At 42.7% G+C, this 19,520-nt stretch overlaps 1 protein-coding gene across 1 annotated transcript in view; it reads right to left on the bottom strand.

Moving 5' to 3' along the window:
- Positions 1–15,669, bottom strand: part of LOC118420591 (zonadhesin-like) — a 266,452-nt gene extending 250,783 nt beyond the window's left edge. Inside the window, exons 1-2 of the mRNA XM_035827423.1 lie at positions 15,514–15,669; positions 15,223–15,302 (exon numbers count right to left, since the gene is read on the bottom strand). Coding sequence (XP_035683316.1) covers positions 15,223–15,289 — 67 coding nt within the window. The 5' untranslated portion in view covers positions 15,290–15,302; positions 15,514–15,669. The remainder of the gene's footprint in view (positions 1–15,222; positions 15,303–15,513) is intronic.
- Between the last annotated feature and the right edge of the window lie 3,851 nt (positions 15,670–19,520).

Raw genomic sequence — 19,520 nt, 5'->3', positions numbered from 1 at the left:
TCAGAACGACATACTGTACGATCACCAAAGTTGCAGGGAAGGTTGTGCACATCGAGTTTTATAATTCCTGAAATTTTAATATCATTATGAGGTAATATGACGTAATTATGACGTCATTAATTGATATTTTTGGCTAAAACGGGAAATCCCCATAATACCTAAATATCTCACTCAAAAAGTTACCAATAAAGGTTTCTTATTAATATTTAAGTGTTATAAGACTTCTGTTGTCAAAAGCCGACGCAACGACGTCAAAATGACGTCACAGAATGACGTCATCTGTAGTTTAGCTATCCGCCATCTTGGATTATCAACCTTACATTTTTCAAGATACATTTTTTTTCAACATATAAGGCTAAAACCCCTTGAAAATGGATTCAAAACGTTCAAATGAATGTTTTCTGTAAGAAAATACCAAGTAGTGATGAAATTTGAGTGAAAATAAGCTTGTTATACTTTTCATCATGATATTGTCGGCCATCTTGGATTTTGACCAATTACGTCATCTCATTAGCATAATTTATGAATATTTAATTATAAGTGTTCAACTAAGATGTCTTAGATATTAAAAATATATGAAAAGATGTTTAGTTTAGCAAGAAAATCTTAAAATCCCATTGTTTAAACCAAAATTAGTGTTTTTTGTAAAATTTGCCTTTCAGGCAACACGAAAAATCATAAACTTTCCCAATTTTTTTAACAATTGTTGCCAACAATATTTTAGGAAAACTCACTAAGTTTGGTTGTTCTAGCACAAGCCGTTTGGGAGCTATAGAGGGTCAAAGTTGCTGCGGGCACTTTTAGCCCCCCCCCCCCCGGTCTGGATAGGGTTAATTTGAAATACCGGTTGTTCAACAAGTATAGAGTCTTATAATAGACAATCCTAGACATTATTACTAAACTACCCAGATGGCGCATAAAATCCCCACTAAGAAGCTAGCTTTGTTGGGCTCATTCACTTTGCAATTGGCACAATAGTCCGGGAGCAACTAAATTTTTAGTAGAAGTTACTATAAGTCTGACACATATGACAATATAATCAATCACACTTCCTTGATACCATAATTTGTCTCAGGGACCGTTAGATCATCATATTACAAAATCAGAGGTTAACGCTGCCGTTCAAGGACTTGATAATAAAAAAGCTAGTGGCTAGAATATGATCACTAACGAAATGTTAATCTATTTTGTATTGCCCTCTCAACTGAAGTCTTTCCCACTGACAGTCAGACTGGTCGAGAAGTTACATTCCAATATTCAAAGCAGGAAGAAAAGATTACCCAAACTTGGAAAATTATGCACCTCTATATTAAACAAAAGACTAGCAAAATTTCTCGACGAAAACGACATTCTACAGCGCAACCAGGCAGGATTTCAGAAAAAAACTTCAGATAACATTTTTCTTCTAAAAACCGTAATTTCTAAGCATACTCGGTCAAGGAAAAGGCTCTTCGCCTGCTTCGTAGACTTTTCAAAGGCGTTTGACTAAATCTGGCATGAAGGACTGCTATACAAACTTTTGTCATCAGGTATATCTGGAAAATTCTTCGATGTAACAAAAGTCCAATACCACCAATCCACAGCAAGTGTAAATGACAAAAGTTTCCCAATCCAAATTGCACTATTCAATACATATATCAGTGAACTAGCAACCAAGCTAAATACAGAAGACTTGGACGCTCCGCTATCAAACACAACCAAAGTATCTAGTCTATTCTATCCTATTATCAACAAGCCAGCATGGCATGTAAAAAGCAATTAACACCATTGGTCTTTATTGCGAAAAATGGAAATTATCAATAAACCTAAACAGAACAAAAATAATAGTATTTAGTAAGAAAGGACACGTCTTCTAACTTCAAATTGCGCAACCAAAACATTGATATGGTATCGTCGTACTGTTACCTGGGAGTAGTGTTTACAACAGGTGATAATTTAACAACAGCAATGAAAACTCTAAAAAAGAAAGCTTTGTGACCCAATAAAATCCGTCCTAGGAGACAACGGTCCGTCAATTTCGAATTCAGTGTATTCTAAATTATTTGATGCATGTGTATTTCCCATATTAACATATGGTGCAGAGGTATGGGGCAAGATTGGGCTTAATGACAATTCTCCAATAGAACAAGTGCATTTAAAATTCTGTAAATCGATCCTGGGCGTAAGGAAGAATGCCAGCAACCTCGCCACAAGGGCACAACTACGCAGATACCCAGTGTGGATTAAATGTGTACAATAGAACTCATTCGTATTATAAAAGATTAGTAAGAGACATACCGAAAGATTGCAATACGAAGCCTTCTTAGTACAACAAGACCTTTTCTGATGTAAGATACCATGCTGGTTTTCCAATATTAGTAGAATCCTTGAGGAGTCGGCTTTTGTCTGCTTCAAGAAGACCGAAACACATCATTTATCATTAAAAACGGAAGAAAAGACTAAAAAAGCAACTTACATTTCCTCAACATTTTTGCTCCGAAATTTCGGTATTGCAGCGCAGGCGCGGATGACCTACTTCTACCAAAAAGATTGGCAAAGGTGCAAATGTTATTCTTGAGGTAGATATGTTTGAATTTTTGAGGTGCATATTACATGTAAGAGTTTTTACCTCTATATTGTGTTGAGAAAAAAATTCAGCAATGTTTGCAGTTGCAGTTAGCCTGTGTTTGCACAATCCCTCGCTGGCTGGGATTAATTACCCTCCGGCGGCAATTGTAGGGTCGGCCGCTAGGAGCGCTATTTTAGTCAGGCTATGATTGCAGAAGCTCTAGAAGTTTTTATGTTGTTTACAGGCAGTGAAGAGGGGTCAAAAGGTCACAACATATGTTATTGTCATAGTTCACGTGTTTCTACTGTAAACGTTTCCCTGGTTTCGTGCTCAAATTACACTTTAGAGGCCACTCAACCATGCCATTGTGGGTTTGTAATGTTCTAAAACTCAGCTATGTGATTTCTGACAGCCTCTTTCTACCATGATTCCCATTATTTAAGTATAGGTAAACACTGCAATGTGACCAGCACCTTGTTTTCACCCACCTAAGTCATGGTCACCCTGTACTGTGGCACAGCTTCACAAAGCTCCCTGCCCTGAGGATGATCCCGGCAACTTCCGGACGATATGTCTGACGTCTTGTTTTTTCTAAGATCGTTCACATAGTCTTGTCCGAAAGGTGGACCAAATACATGACGGACAATAACCTGATTGACCCGGAAACGGAAAAAACTTTCCTTTCGGGAATCAATGGCTGTGTGGAACACATCCGGGTCAGGGTATTCTTGGCCCATGTCAGGGAGAATCGGTAGACAGTCCATATAACCTGGTTTGACCTCGCAGATGCATTCGGATCCGTGGAACACAACTTAATATACTATCAAATGAAAAGGAATAACTTCCCCCTGAAATGATAAAATATTCAAGGAGACGAACTGTCACCTGATATTATCTTGACTGTGTCCCAACCTTTACTACAGAACCTTAAGGCTGTACATCACACTGACCTTCTCTGATGACTTCTATCTGATAACTGCCAACAAAATAACAACACCAACACCAAAATCCTACAATTACAAAACTTTCTTCCCACACCAAGTCAATGAACCTTTCAGTGAAACCGCACAAGTACAAGTCAATGTCCATCACAAGCGGCAAGCCATCAGAGATTACATTCACCATTGATGCAACCCTGTCAAGACAACTAAGATGCACCCGAGAAGGTCCTAGAATGATAAAGGACTTAACTGGTTAAAACAAAAGAGACTTATGACATTGTGACGACGACAATACAAACAACAGTTGAAAACGTAAACAAGCTGGCCATAAGAAACGAGTACAAACTCAGGGTTTATATGAAATACGCTATCCCGTCGTGGAGGTCTGATGGTGCATGACTTGACCAACGCTCTGCTACAAAAACTTGATGCAATTCATACTAAAGCATGGCTCAAAGTGCAATCTAGTGCCACACACGCTATCCTGTATAACACAGTAGGACTAACCTACAAATTAAACCATTTCAGATGTATCTTGATGCCAACACCTTGGCCTACAGCAGGATAGGCTCTCAAGACCGATAACAAGGTGAAACATGCTCTACAAGCCAAACTATGTACATAGGGAATCACAGTGGACACGACAAATGAAGAGATGGACGTTGGAAAGTGCCACTCAATCTACCATCAAGCCATGAATTCGACAACAGACACCGACTGGTCTTCTGTCCGAAAACAAATCAAACAAATAAGTGTCATGAAGTTTGTTCTGCACATCAAAAGAACCTACAAACAACAAGGATAAATGCTACGGCTTGTAAAAAAAAATGTGATCTCAACTGGAGGTCAGTGATGACTAACCTTCCAAAATGTATCCTGAGCTTAGCGGTACGCGCATCGATAGACGTTCTACCGACATTCTGTAATCTAGCCACTTGGGGCAAGCGTACCGATGACAATGTGGTAACTGTGTGGTAACAGAGAAACAATTCACCACGTTCTTAATCATTGTGGCGTCTCCCTTCACCAATGATATGTACATTCTGGCATAATTCCGTACTAAAACACATTTTCAAAAAGGGGGATAGAGCGGCCCCCAGTAACAACAGACCTGTTTCCCTCACCTGTATTTTCTTCTACTCTAAACTACTGGAACACACTATCCATAGCCCTATCATCAAAAACTTAAAAGACCACAATATACCAGCGGGTTACCAGCATGGTTTCAGAGCAAAGCGATCCACAGATACACAGCTTATTTTAACAGTTCACGACATAGCTGGGGCACTGAACAATAAAATACAGGTGGATCTAGCAATTTCACATAAAGCATTTGACAAAGTCCCACATAGCAGACTCATATCAAAACTGGAGTACTGTGGAATTCAAGGTACTACACTAAACCGGTTGAAGGCTTTCCTGACGAAAAGAGAGCAAGCAGTAGTGGTAAACTCAGCTCCAGTTAAAGTAGCGTCAGGAGTTCCGCAAGGAACTATCCTGGGACCATTGCTCTCCTCTTGTAGATAAACGACTTGCCAGACCAGCTCGATTCAAGTGTGAGGTTATTCGCCGATGATTGCCTGTTATATATAGACTGGGGTATCTACAAAGAATATTGATGATTCACAACTTCTTCAGAAAGATCTGAACACCCTGGAAGAATGGCAAAGGAAATGGCTTATGCAGTTCAATCCTGATAAGTGCTATATCATGCACATAACGTACAAACGAACACCAAATTTGCCCCAGTTCTGTAGTCAGACATAAGTAACCACAAAAAAACACCCATACAGATTAACAAATTGGCTGAAGTGGGGTCTCCATGTTAACAAAATAACAACTAAGGCTAAATAGACATTGAGAGTGATCAAACGCAACTTGTAGGAATGCACAGCCAGGATAAAATCACTTGCGTACGCATCACTGGTAAGACCTAGCTAACCTTGAAGGGCTGACGTCAGAGTTGCGTTGCGCGGTAGAGGGCAAAAAAAACGATTTGGGTGTGACTTAAAATCCTTGAAAATCCTTCTTTTCCTTGAAAATGTTTGCCCAATCTGGAGACTTTTTGAGTTAGAAGAGACATGTAGGGTCTAAGCTTTCCTGTTTGGGTCAAAATTTGTTCAGTTCAGCAGTTCAGCTGGTGTAAGGACAGGTTTTAGTTATAGGGTGCTACTGGTTGTATCAGGAGGGAAAAGGGGTCAGAGGTGAGGTTTCTTTCATAGAGCGAGCTTTTCTCGGAGAATGAGCAGAACAACCCTCTGTTTTCTTTGAATGGTTATAAACTAGACCCAAGTGACTTTCTGGTGGAGAAGAATTTTTAAGATTGAAGTATGGGTTAGTACTTTTTTGAAGCCTTCATTCAGTGTATTTCAACATGCTTGTCAATGGGCAGCCCTACCTTCGATGTCTGACCTGAATACGCTGCAACAGTATGGGATCCGTATACAAAGAAGGACAAAGCTTAACTGGAAAGGGTACAGAACCAAACTGCCAGATTCTGTACAAACACCTACAACAGGAATGCTAGTGTTACCAAAATGAAAACAGAAATGCAGCAGATGCCACTTATAGACAGAAGGAAAATCTCCAGACTCTGCATGATGTACAAAATGACCGATAAACTGATGGACGTACCGACTGATAAGTATCAAATACCAGCTCAAAACAATAACAAGAAACAGTCATGCCTTAAAGTACTACAATTGCCAACCTATGATTGATGTGTTCGAAAACTCGTACTTTCCCAGAACTATCGTAGAGTGGAATTTGTTATCACCAAGCACAGTAAGGACATCTTCTCTAGATAGTTTTAAAGAACGCTTGCAGATAGTGGTACAAAAGTTTCGTGTGACGGGTCGTTCAGAGTAATATATATAACCAGCTGCTGCCGCGCCGCGTGCGAAGCTTGTGTTTTACGCCGAAGGGCAGTTGTACCGGAGATATAGGTACAGATACAGATAGCGGACACCATTCAGGAGCAAGTTAATTTCCTGCAGACAAACGCCCATGTCTGCGCAAACTTACAAGGGTAACTATACAACTAGTGGAGGCACCATTCCTTACTAAACAATACCAAAAGCACAGAAGCCTGGCTCACTCATATAACTGCCTAGAGAAAACACTATCCATGTACAAGAAACAACTGTACCTTTTTGAACAGAAAATTAAAGCCAGTCACAACCGAAAGGTCAATAAAAATACTAGCGTCAGACTTGAGAACTGCAGGCAATTAAGACATTCTCATCACTTGTTTCGAGATAGGGTCAGGGGGACTCATCACCCCAGACAACCAGAATAGACTCAGACACTGTATAATATAATTAAGACAAAACCAACATAGAGGGCGCATTAGCCGTGGAGCAATGCTGTCGCCTTTATACAGTATATGGAACGGTCGTCATGACGACATGAGCCGCACTGGAAAGCAGACATGCTATAGTAGAAACCCTCTAGCTCTTCCAAGGAAACTTGCATCACGAGATGCTCTCTCTCTCTCTCTCTCTCTTCAAGCTCGGGCGAATTATCCTCTACTGATTTTAATAACTAGGATGAGGAGGATTTTGATAACTGAAAGACAAGACTGTAAAAATGTTCTGATTTCTTTCATATAATTGAGACGTTGTGTGAGTGTGAGTGAGTGAATTGAGGCGACTGCGCAGTATAATGATTTTAAGGTCATTGAGAACTTATCTGTGTAATATCATTTCTGATATACGTCCCGTATCACTCTGTCAATGCCTCCTGCATGTTCGGTTAGTAATGACCCACGTGACCTGGGATACATGTAACTTTTTTTTCTCCGAATAAAAAATGATTTTACTATGAACCAAAAATATAACCAGTTCTCTGGCCAAACTCCGACCATACCTGTTATATTAACAACTGGGCTGAAGTGGGGTGAGCATGTTGACTATAACGCTAAACAGCCATTGGGAGTGATCAAGCGCAACTGGTGGACATGCCCATTCAGGGAACAGTTACTTGCACACAAGTTACCGTTAAGACCAAACATTGAATATGCCGCAACAGTATAGGACCCACATACATAGAAAAAGATAAATCAGAATGGATGCATAAACAAGACGCTAGATTCTACACGTACGAACGACTACAACAAGAATGCTAGTGTTACCAAAATGAAAGCAGATTTACAGTGGATGCTACTTGAAGACAGAAGGAAAATGTCCAGACTTTGCATTATGTACAAGATGACCTATAAACTGGCGGACAAAACAACTGACAAAGCATCTAATACCAGGTCATGCAAAATTAGTCTGTCATGCCAGTATTAGAGTTACCAACCTATGATTGATGAGTTCAAAAATTCGTATTTTCCCAGAACTATCGTAGAGTGGAATTTATTATCATTAAAGATTAGGGCATCTTCACTGGATAGTTAAAAGAACACTTTTTTGCAGATCTGAGATGTGCAGATGTTATAGGTGTGACAAGCTGTTCAGTATATCAGATATAGAGAAAGTCACGTACTTCGACTTCTTCACTACGGGCGGTTCAAACACCCGATTGTAGGCGTCTTTTACTTGAGGTTACGTGAAATAATTCATCAACAAATGAAAAAGTCTGGAAAATAATAATATCAAAACAAACAGCAGCGAGTATGAAACAGGCACCACTGGGGTGGGAGGGGGGTTACGCTTCGTTTTCAACAGTACTGTGATCTACTGTGGTAGAAAACAAACTTTTCTTCAAAACGAACAAAAAATAAAACTCAAAGAGTACGGTGAACCCTTTCTAAACAATGTGTGACACAAGTATGGGCCACCATGGGCCTCCCGGGCATAGGATTGAGGTGGGTTACTTATCCAAGTCTAGCGAGCTCCCAGGATCGGCTCCATCTTGGGCGCGTGACCTCTGACCTCTCTAGTTAGCAGGTGTTTGCGCAACTATAGTGTTAAAAGAAGGTGAAGTACGTTAATTTCTCAGCGTGGGTGATCGGGACGCAGCATGTGACCAATCCAAGATACCTCAACGAGGAGAATGCGTTAAAATACTCCTGAAGAAAACAAGGATGCGGGTCTAGCGAGCAGCGCCTGTATTCAGCTATCAAAAGGACCAGACTCGAAGTGCTGATCACCCAAGAGCCCTTTCACCAGCAAACTGAACAATCGAACACTATCTAATCCCACCATTGGAGGATCACAAGCTCAAGATGAGAAGGTTAACTCTGAAATGCAAGACTCCTACAGTATACAGTAATTTTGATGTCAGAACCATTGCAAGAGCAACGGGAACTTGTCAACTACTCCGCCAAATATAACATTGATCTTATTTGTGTACAAGAACATAGAATTTTTCACCCACGAAATGAGATTAAGCACACGTGTATTGACAACTATTTCCTGGTAACAGCCTCGGCAACGATCCATCATTGGAGGAGTTGGAGTTTCACTCCGAGAACGTCAGACAAGCTGCTCAGGGTAAGGGAATGGATACTGACGGCAGGATTTGAAGGAAACTCGAGGAAAACAGTCATTACAACTTACAGTCCTACAAACTGCAGCGAAGAGAGTAATGCGAATAACTTTTACAATTACAATGATCTCAAAACAACTACTGAAAATGTTCCTACACACGGCTTCTTTGTTATAGCTGGAGATTTAACGGCCAGATAGGAAGAAAAGATTCAGTCTTGACATATAACAAAAGAGAAATGGACACAACATGCTTGACGTTTAGCGTTGCCCAGGAATTCAGTTTGATAATATGCAATACCAAATTTATGAAACCTCTAAACAAACTATGGACACATCAACATCTTGCGGGGCACCGCTCACAAATCGACTACATTATGACCCGTAAAAATGGAGGAACAGTATCAGAGATTGTCGGGCTTTCTCATCATTCCCCAATGTAGGATCTTTCCATCGAATTGTATCCTGTATAACCAGCCTCAGCCTTAGGTCATCTTCTGATGACATTAAAACAACGTACAACAACTTGATTGAGGCAACGGAAGAAATTAATTTCTATACACTACCTAAGAAAAAAATCTAAGTCTCCACCATCGAGTTCTCACACTCTTGTCAACAAAGCACGAAAAGAAGTGTTCAAAGGACAACAATCGTACGAGAATAGAGCTTCCAGAACATCTTTAAAAGCCAAAACGGTACCAGATAAAAGCCCAAAGACACTTGGATGAAGCATATGTAAGTGCCAAAGCAGAATTCATCCAAGGGAAAATTAATGGCATTGCCCATCTACATGACACAAAACAACGCGATGCGTCTTGGAAAACTATCGACGAACTAGACGGCCGAAAATCCAAACAAACACTCAAGCTGAAAGGGGGATCTCCAGACAAGAGGAAAGTCAACTGGTTCACACTTTAAGTCCCTCCTAGGTTCAGCTACAAGAACTCTATCTGACCGACAACTCAAGGTGGTACCTGTCGTGGAAGAACATCTGAACAGGTGGTTTTACCCCACGACCAAGTGAACTCGAAAAAGTTCTGAAATCTCTATCCGCCAATGCGTCTCAAGGACTGGATAATATACCGACCAACATCTGTAAAGACCCTGTTTTCTATTACCTTTTGTTTCACTTGCGCAACCAAACTTTATGACACACAGACCTCCATCATCTTGGCTTAAAGGAGGAATTGTGCTAATGCCTAAAAAACGTGACCTATAACATCTGCCTCCTACTATATAGGACCATATAGAGGAATTACTCCGACCCCTATTGCTGCAAAGGTGTATAACAAACTCTTACTTCTGTGATCCCGTTCTTAGGAGGAATCAAAATGGATTTAAAAAAGGAAGGTCAGCTATTTCACAGATACTTGCAATACGTCGTATTATTGAAGAGATGTAACAAGGTTTTTGTGTTGCTAATCGTTGATTTTCGTAAAGCATTCGATTCTATTGACAGATATGTAATTTTTGGTATTCTAGCAGAGTACACAGTATTCTAGCACAATGTTTCATAGGTGCAATTAGGGTTCTGTAAAGAAATACTACAAACCCTGTGATCACTCCTGATGGCAAGACTGTTCATTTGAGATAGTTACTGGAGTTCTTTAGGTTGATACCTTATCACTTTATTTATTCATCATTGTACTAAGACTCTAGATATTGTAAACAAAAGTATAGAATTCAAAACACAAAGGAGTCGAAGATATCCTGCCCAATATCTCACTGATTTTGACTTTGCAGATGATTTTGCCCTGAACAACTAACAAATGCAAAAACCTTGCTTCCATCTCTCGAAGAATCTGCATGTCTAGCAGGGCTCTACTACAATGAATCCAAGACAAAGTTCATCAGTAACATCACTGGGCCACTAGAACTCAGATCCTTCTCTGCGGAATCTATTCAAAGGGTAGATCTACCCTGGCTCCTACATCATGTGTCCTGTAAAGGACTTTATCTTTTAAAACTAGGAAAGCCCTAGCATGGGAAACAAGCTACAAATTGGACAGAATCCGAAATCCCCAACAAACAGAAGGTCCAAGTGTTCATTTCCCTAGTGGGATCTATTTGCGGTATGACGCAGAAACCTGGAAACTTACTTGCCAACTTGAAAACAGATCAGATGAGACTTACACAAAGTTACTTGGCAGAGCACAGAATATATCTTGGACTCAACATACTACTCTTAAAACAATTTATAGAAATCTCAGATGCACGGATCTCAGACGCTGACTGAACACAAGGACGTTATATCAGATATAACGTCCTTGCTGAACAAAGGGTAAAATTTGCGGAAATTTTTGTCGAACCAAACAGGAAATAGTTCCGTCTATTCTCCTATGGAAACCGAATGGTCGGATACATTGCAGAGGTTTGACTTATACGGACACTTTAACTAGAGAATCTGTTCGGAAGTTAGCAATGTAAGACAGGGCTCTATGGGGAGAAAAATGCACTAACCCGGTCCCTACCTCAGGTCGATAATGTATGTATGCAGCATAATGTAGAAAGCTGTTGTTGCGTCGCAAAGATGGTGTGTTACAAAGTCGCCAATCACAGAAGTGTTGTATGAACAGATCTGCACTGGTTTCACAGGAACATTTTCGTGTTCAACTCTCATCACATTCGTCAACTACGTAACAACACAGTAAGCAAACAGCCATATCACTCAGAATCGGCTGTCACAAATTAAATATAGAAACCGGGAGATTCAAAAAAATCCCTGTCGACCAGAGGGGTTTGTCCATTCTGTCCAGAGCTAATTGAAGACGAATATCACTTTATGGTTGTATGTCCCAAATATTCTGATATACGCAATTCTCTATACAGAAGGTTGTCATTTTATACACAAGGATTTATCAAAATGGACCTTAAGTGCAAATTCAAATACATTATGACATGTGACAATCCCTACATGGCAGATACAGGAAAATATATCAAAGAAGGTAGACATTAGAGATTCCTCAAATAATTGTAAAAGCGTCCAATGATTTAAGAAACTTATCCCATACTACAACTCCTGTATTAGTTAGTTAAGCTATAGAACTGTAGTTATGTAGATGCCATACTTTGTACCTCGTACAATTGTTGTGCAATAAAGTTGTTATTATTATATCATATCAATATCATCGGATGGAAAAAACTGCCGTGTAGAGCAGGCTTCAAGTGAGGGTTGTATCTAACTTATGGCATCACTGCTATATCTATGAAAAAGTATTTTTATATAAACAAGAGCCAAAAATTATTCTGGCATATAGACTTTTCAGATTATGTGTTGGGTGTTGTAAAAGATAGGACCGAGATGTTCAGTTGCTTTAGACATAAAAAAAAAAGTTTGTTGTTTTGTTGTGACATGCTGGCTCTATGTAGTACTTCGTATCCGGCTCGCTTAACCTGTCAACCTTTTTATATTTTTGGTAAACAAGAGCCAGTATCCATATTTCTCTCTGAAATGTGCTGTTCAGTACATACGACCAAATCCTTTTCTGCTAGCATTTGAGTTGCTGTCGTTATACCTCTGTGCCCTTGAGTTGGCTTGAGAACGGATCATTGGTTAGGTGCATGAGACATGGGAAATTCCGCCCATTGTATTACAAACTGTTGGCTCACAGAAGCACAGGTTGAGTTTGCTTATCTCCAAAATGGTTCTTTGTCGTCTTGAAATGGAACGGGGATTTATCTCATTTCCTTGTGGAGCATAGGAAGCCAGGAAACATGTAGCTGTGACAGTTACTCACCGATAAGGTACGTACGTAAAGAGGTACGTACATGAAAAAGAGCGGCAATGCAACTTCTAGGGGCGTCGGTGAATTCCTGGGCGGTTCCCTAGACGGGTGGATCCCTGATCGATTTCCCGGCGTTTCCCTGGCCGGTTCCCGAGCGACGCATCGCTCGGATACCTGGGCAGCGATAGCCTGGCCAATACCAGGGGGGCCTCTTGCAATTGTTGATTCTTGGGCGGATCCCTAGACGGGTTGATCCCTGATCGTTTCCCCGGCGGTTCCCTGGCCGGTTCTGGAGCGACGTACCGCTCGGAAAACGGCGACAGTCTGGCCAATTCCTATTGGGCCCTCTGATTGATTCTTGGGCGGTCCTGGGTGATTTTTCCGCGATGTCACGGTCGATTTCTGGTTGGGTCCCTTTTCTGGCTAAATTCTGGGAGAATCCCTAGTCTAATCCCGGGCGGCTCGATGGCCGATCCCTGTGTCAGTGTGTGGCTCCCTAGGCCCTGTGCGATTCCTGGGCGGCTTACAAGCAGTGGCACGGTCGGTTTCTGGGTGACTTTCTGACCAAGCCCTGTCGGCCCCCCTGGGCGGCTTCCAGGGCGATGCCACGGTTGGTTTCTCGGCGGGTCCCTGATCAACCCCTATCGGGCTACTAGGCGATTCCTGGGCGGCTTCTGAGCAGTGGCACGGTCGGGCCCCCTGGGCGGCTTCCAGGGCAATGGCATGGTCGGTTTCTTGGTGGCTTTCTGACCAAGCCCTGTCGGGCTCCTGGGCGATTTCTGGGCGATGCCTAGGTCGGTCTCTCGGGGGTCCCTAACCAATCCTTGTCGGGCTCCCTGGGCTGCTTCCAGGGCAATGGCACGGTCGGTTTCTGGGCGGCTTTCTGACAAATCCCTATCGGGCTCCCTGGGCGGGTTCCAACAAGATGCCACGATCGGTTTCTCGGCGGGTCCCTGACCAATTCCTGTGTGGCTCCCTGGCCGGCTTCCACAGCGATGGTCAGGTCGGTTTCTCGGCTGGTCCCTGACCTATCCCTGTCGGGCTCCCTGGCCGGCTTCCAGAGCGATGCCACGGTCGGTTTCTCGGCTGGTCCCTGACCAATCCCTGTCGGGCTCCCTGGCCGGCTTCCAGAGCGATACCACGGTCGGTTTCTCGGGGGTCCCTGACCAATCCCTGTCGGGCTCCCTGGGCAGCTTCCAGAGCGATGCCACGGTCGGTTTCTCGGGGGTCCCTGACCAACCCCTGCCGGGCTCCCTGGTCGGCTTCCAGAGCGATGCCACGGTCGGTTTCTCGGCTGGTCCCTGACCAATTCCTGTGTGGCTCCCTGGCCGGCTTCCACAGCGATGCTACGGTCTGTTTCTCGGCGGGTCCCTGACCAATCCCTGTCGGGCTGTCTGGGCGGCTTCCAGAGCGATGCCACGGTCGGTTTCTCGGCTGGTCCCTGATCAATCCCTGTCGGGTTCCCTGGCCGGCTTCCAGAGCGATGCCACGGTCGGTTTCTCGGCGGGTCCCTGACCAATTCCTGTGTGGCTCCCTGGTCGGCTTCCATAGCGATGCCACGGTCGGTTTCTCGGGGGTCCCTGACCAATCCCTGTCGGGCTCCCTGGGCGGCTTCCTGAGCGGCTTCCCTTTTAAACGGCTCCCTGGCCAATTAAGGTGCCCTGTTATATTGCCCCATCCAGAGAGACTTTCTAGATCCTGTACCTATCCGGTTCCTCTCTGGCCTGTTCCTTGGAGATGCTGTGGCCGGTTTCTGGCCAATTTCAGAGTGGCTCTCTGGACTATTTCTCTGCTGCCTCATTGCTTCTTTCTGGACGGACGGTTCTTGGGTACATTGTACATTATCACTTGTTTATCCGCTGGTCGGTAGTTAGGGGCACAACCCGCCGTACTTTTTTTTAGGGAGGCCACGTCCGCCACGTATTTCTGAAAACGTTCAGGCTGTACAGGGCAGGCGCGTCGCCCGTACTGGCGTTTTGCCTGCACGTAAAGTTCTACGGCTTGTCTGCGTGCTCCAAAATCCGTCGGATTCCCTACGAGTTCGAACCAGAGCTGAGTTCGAAAGTGGGCGGTACTTACCACTTACGGATCCCAAAAGATTGCCCACGTTTTGGCACGTAGACAGCACGTATTTGCACGTACGGCGGGTTGTGCCCTTAGCTTTACAGGGTTGCGTCCTTAGTGGCTCTCAGGGCGACGATCATGGTGGATCGCCCTGCTCCATGTATGCACCCTGTCCCTGGACTCGGACGGTTTCCCTGACTGGGCCCTTTGTATGCTCTCTGGACCGGGCGACTGGCTTGGTTACGGGACTTGCGCTAACCTACTAGGCGGTTCACTTGGCGACGCGTTTGGAGGCTCAGCTGCACTGGAAGACTTAATGTATCGCTCAAGTTTTTTCTTTTTATTCCAGACAATGAAACCTGGATATGTCGCTACCTGTGCTGATCAAAATCTCCAATTTTTCCTGACAAAAGTCTTGTCTCATCAAATATGCTATCAAAAGAAAGACATGTGCTCGTTAGAGCAACTTTGTGCTGTCAAGCAATACTTGCATTTAGAGGATTAGCACCTACCTTGTGCATTTGTCCCACTGATCGAGGCGGACAGCACAAGAGCCAGGACCAACACAGTCCACTTCATGCTTCTGACGTCGCTGTGAGAACAGAAACAAGGAACCACCGTTTACTGATAACATGGTGCAACATTAGATGTGAAATATGTATATCAAAAAGTTTTCGTCAGACCTAATGTTCTACACCAAGAAATAAGATAATCGCTAAAACATAAAATTTGAGAAAACAAGAATGACAAAGGAACGGACCATATAAACATCGCCAGTCCGGGGAAATGTGCACGTTACTTACCGTAGGTGGTGTCTTGGAAGTAGATGAAACTTTGGATGGGGCCGGTGATCTGAACCAGTGTCAGCTCGGCGGCGCCCCAACAATTCTCTTCACAACTCACAGAACACGATCTGAAGTCGTCGGGAGACGACGTCGAAATTGGCCAGCGTGTCAGGTATGGACCGTTTTGTCTCCTCAAACCCGGGCTTCTCTCATTGGTCCGTATTTTTGGAGCATGACGAGATCGCCTCTCTGCCAATCAGTGTTGGCCAGCCGCAACTTTTCCGTACTCGTGACAATGGTAACTGCCCAACTGGTTTGCGCAGGCGCCTGTCCCATTGCACGTACTCCTCTATTGCCCGTAAACAGCAACCGACACATACGCCGACGTCATGTGTTTGTATTGCCTAACTTTGATCAGAGTGGCTTTGCGGCTTCGTATATCACGTTTGTATGAAACACAACAAAAAGAGCAACAATATTGGTATAAAGAACATCGCGCATCATTCCACTGAGCATAAGACAATGAAAGTAAGAAACGCGGTGCCTGATGTATGTAATATTTTTCATATATTGCATTTGATCTCTGTATTTACAGTCCGGTAGAGTATCTGTTTTTTAATCTTGGGTGGCACATCAATGGAGGGAAAAATAACTTTTGGTCTTCCATCCCGGCTATGAAAATCAATAACCAAAACAGTTGATAACGCAGAAAGGAGTGAAGATTTATTGCTTTAGTGTGCTTTTCTAACCCTTCCGTGTTTTACTGACGACAATACAGACGTCCAAACAACATAACATAGATGGTATCATGTAAGGTTTGAGTTTACGTTAGTCCGAAATAGAACCATTAATTGATTTTGCCATATTTTGCCAACTTTGGGGTGAATAACAGACGCCGACATGAAAACAGTCATACGTTTCATAGATTGTATCGTTGAAAGCACATGCGCACTTCGTACTAAATGACCATGATGTCATCATCACCCTATTTGCCCCCCTCGTGTGTGGGCGTATTTTGACAAAGGTGTACACGATATCCCAGCAAATTAATTTTCCCTTTCTCTCTCAGATATAGAAGTCTTGACCGCCCAACTTGAAAAAAATCTTGACTAAACTAAAATCTTTGGATGAACGAAACAGACACAAAGTCATCGTCTTTTTACATACAACGTTATATCTAACACTCATATTCTGTTGGTGATATTATTTTGTATCTCTAAATGTAGAAAAGGTTCTCCTCGCATTATTGCTGCTCAATAGGATTTGAAATGCATTGTACGATTGCCGAGCAATAAATTTCAATCATTCATTCGTTCGTTCATTCATACAATGACTTATATGCTTTCCATACACGAATGTAGTGTAAGCATATATGTCGATGCCATGTTTGACTTATACCCCTGTACCTACAAGTAGGTAGGATCTCAGCTTAGTTAATATATGTGACTGGCGGGGCTAGTACGAGTACTAGTGTAACCGACGATGGCACCCCGGTTGCTTATACCCCCTTTCCACTAGGACGGCGCTCTTGCCGCGCTCTCACTGCGACCTTAAATTTGACAGGTAGCTCAACGAATTGCATAGAAAATAAAACGAATCTTTTTACGACTTGTACGTTTTGTCATCCTTTCAGTCGCAATTTTACATTATGTATCCACTTTAGGTCGCAGAGAGAGCGCAGCGCGGTCGCCGTCTAGTGGGAAGGGGGCCTTATGCCACATTTGGCGAAAATCGATCGGACAACGATTCCGCGGCAATCGCCCGAGCCTCGCTTGTAATAATAACTTTATTGCACAACAATTGTGCAAGGTACAGAGTATGGCTTATATGTGACAGGGACGGTTTCCAGGTAAAAAATACGCCCAACTCTCTGTCGATCTTGAATATGGCCAATCTTCCATCGATTCGCCCGAAGATCGTACATAATGTGACAGGTATAAAACGAGTGCAAATCAGTTGTATATTACACTGTAGGCCTGCTTGTGTATCGCCTGTTACGCAGTATTGGAGAAGGGTAAACAAACAATAGTTTTACTGCAGAAATTTCCACCTGTTGTACTATTGGAGGTCTTCATAGTTAAGTTTGCCGTGTACAATTAAGCAATACATTATGATATGAAACGGCGTTCCAGATAAGTGGAATAAACATGTTTTAAACGTGCTTAAAATATGTGACGAGTAAAATGAATTTTCGTCCACGCTTTACTGCCGATAGAGTAAAGGGAGGATGCCTGTTGCGTATCTGTTTACCATACTGTACTTGTCCGCATGGTATAGAGCTATATCCGGCATTTGGGGAGCACTGTTTCTCGGAGGTCTAATTGTGAGAACACGGCTAGTGTGGAAGTTTCAACTCTTAAGACATAGTTTTGGGAAGGGTCTGCTCTTAATCGTCATACGAGAGGTTTGCGACAACGACAAAAAAAAACATTTTCTTTGAAGAAATTTCTACAAAAGTTCGCTGCCTTTTGGCTATCTTTATACACGACCCGTATATACAATGAGATAGCGGTAATATTTACCTGCAATAAATACACACAAAATTGTGTTTACACGTAGTCAATTTCGCTGTTTATTGAGAAAATCAACAGGGTGCTGAAATGCTCTCCAGTGGGTGCCATATAAACATGAACATGGTGAATATGTTTGCATTTTACAAACGCATTTGACGAGAGTTTGTCTCCCGTGGCGGCCTAGTAGCAGAGCAGACGACAAAATCTGTCACCTGTAGTGCCGGTAACTAAGTATTGGAGAAGTATAAACAATGGTTTTACTGCGGAAATTTCCACATGTTGTACTGTCGCAGGTTTGAATGTAAGTTCATCTGTGACGGTCGGGAGTTTGTTGTGTAATATGAAACAATATTTAAGAGGTAAAACGTTGTTCCAGATCGGTGGAATGAACGTGTTAAGCTATATGATGAGTAAAATGAATTTTCGTCCACGGTTTACTGCCGATAGAGTGACGGGAGGATGGCCGTTGCGTATCTGTTTACCATTCTGTTATTTGTCCGCACGATAGACAGCTATATCCGGCGTTTCGGGAGCATTGTTTTTCGGATTTCTGTTTGTCGTAACACGGCTAGTATCAAAGTTAAACTTTACAACTCTTCAGATATAGTTTTAAGAACTTCAAGGATCTGCTCTTCGTCGTACGAGAGGTTTACTATACGACAACAACAACAAAAGATTTTCTTTTGACAAATTTTACAAAAGTCCGCTGCCTTTTGACTATCCTTATACACGACCAGTGTATACAATGAGATACTGGTAATATTTACCTGCAATAAATACACACCCAACAAAGCCTTTACACGTAGTCAATTGCGCTGTTTATTGAGAAAATCAACAGGGTGCTGAAATACTCTCCAGTGGTTGTTATATATACATGGTGGAGATATGTGCATGAGAGTTTGTCTCCCGGCCTAATAGCAAAGTGGGTGACAAAATCTGTCACCTGTAGTGCCGGTAACTAAGTACTGGAGAAGTATATACAATGGTTTTACTGCAGAAATTTCCACATGTTGTACTGACGGAAACCTTCGTAGTTTGTTTTGTGTGATGAAACAAAAAACTGTGAGCGGTGTTTCAGATTGGTGGAATGAACATTTTAAGCTATGATGAGAGACTGAATATTCGTTCAAGGTTTGCTGCACGTAGAGTGGAGAGACGATGCCTGTTGCATGTCTGTTTATCATTCTGTATTTGTCTGCACAGTATAGAGCTGCATCCGGCATTTGGAGAGCACTATTTGTCGGAGTTCTGGTTGTCAAAAATCGGCTTGAGTATGGAAGTTTCAACCCTAAAGATTAGTTTGGGAAGGTTCTGCTCTTATTCGTTGTAATACGAGTTCACGACAAGAAATAAATGCAATGTTGTTTGGATACATAAATCCGCTGTCTTTCGACTATTTGTATACGCGACCTATGTACACAATGCGATACGGTGTTAACACATTCCTACAATGCAATGAACACACGCAGGCCTTTACATATTAAAAATTGTGCTGCGTAGTAACAAAATCCA

Source organism: Branchiostoma floridae, chromosome 8 (genome assembly GCF_000003815.2).
Source record: "Branchiostoma floridae strain S238N-H82 chromosome 8, Bfl_VNyyK, whole genome shotgun sequence".
NCBI classification, from domain to species: domain Eukaryota; kingdom Metazoa; phylum Chordata; class Leptocardii; order Amphioxiformes; family Branchiostomatidae; genus Branchiostoma; species Branchiostoma floridae.
Note: the sequence above shows the minus strand (reverse complement) of the source record. Positions and strands in the feature narration are given on the sequence as shown.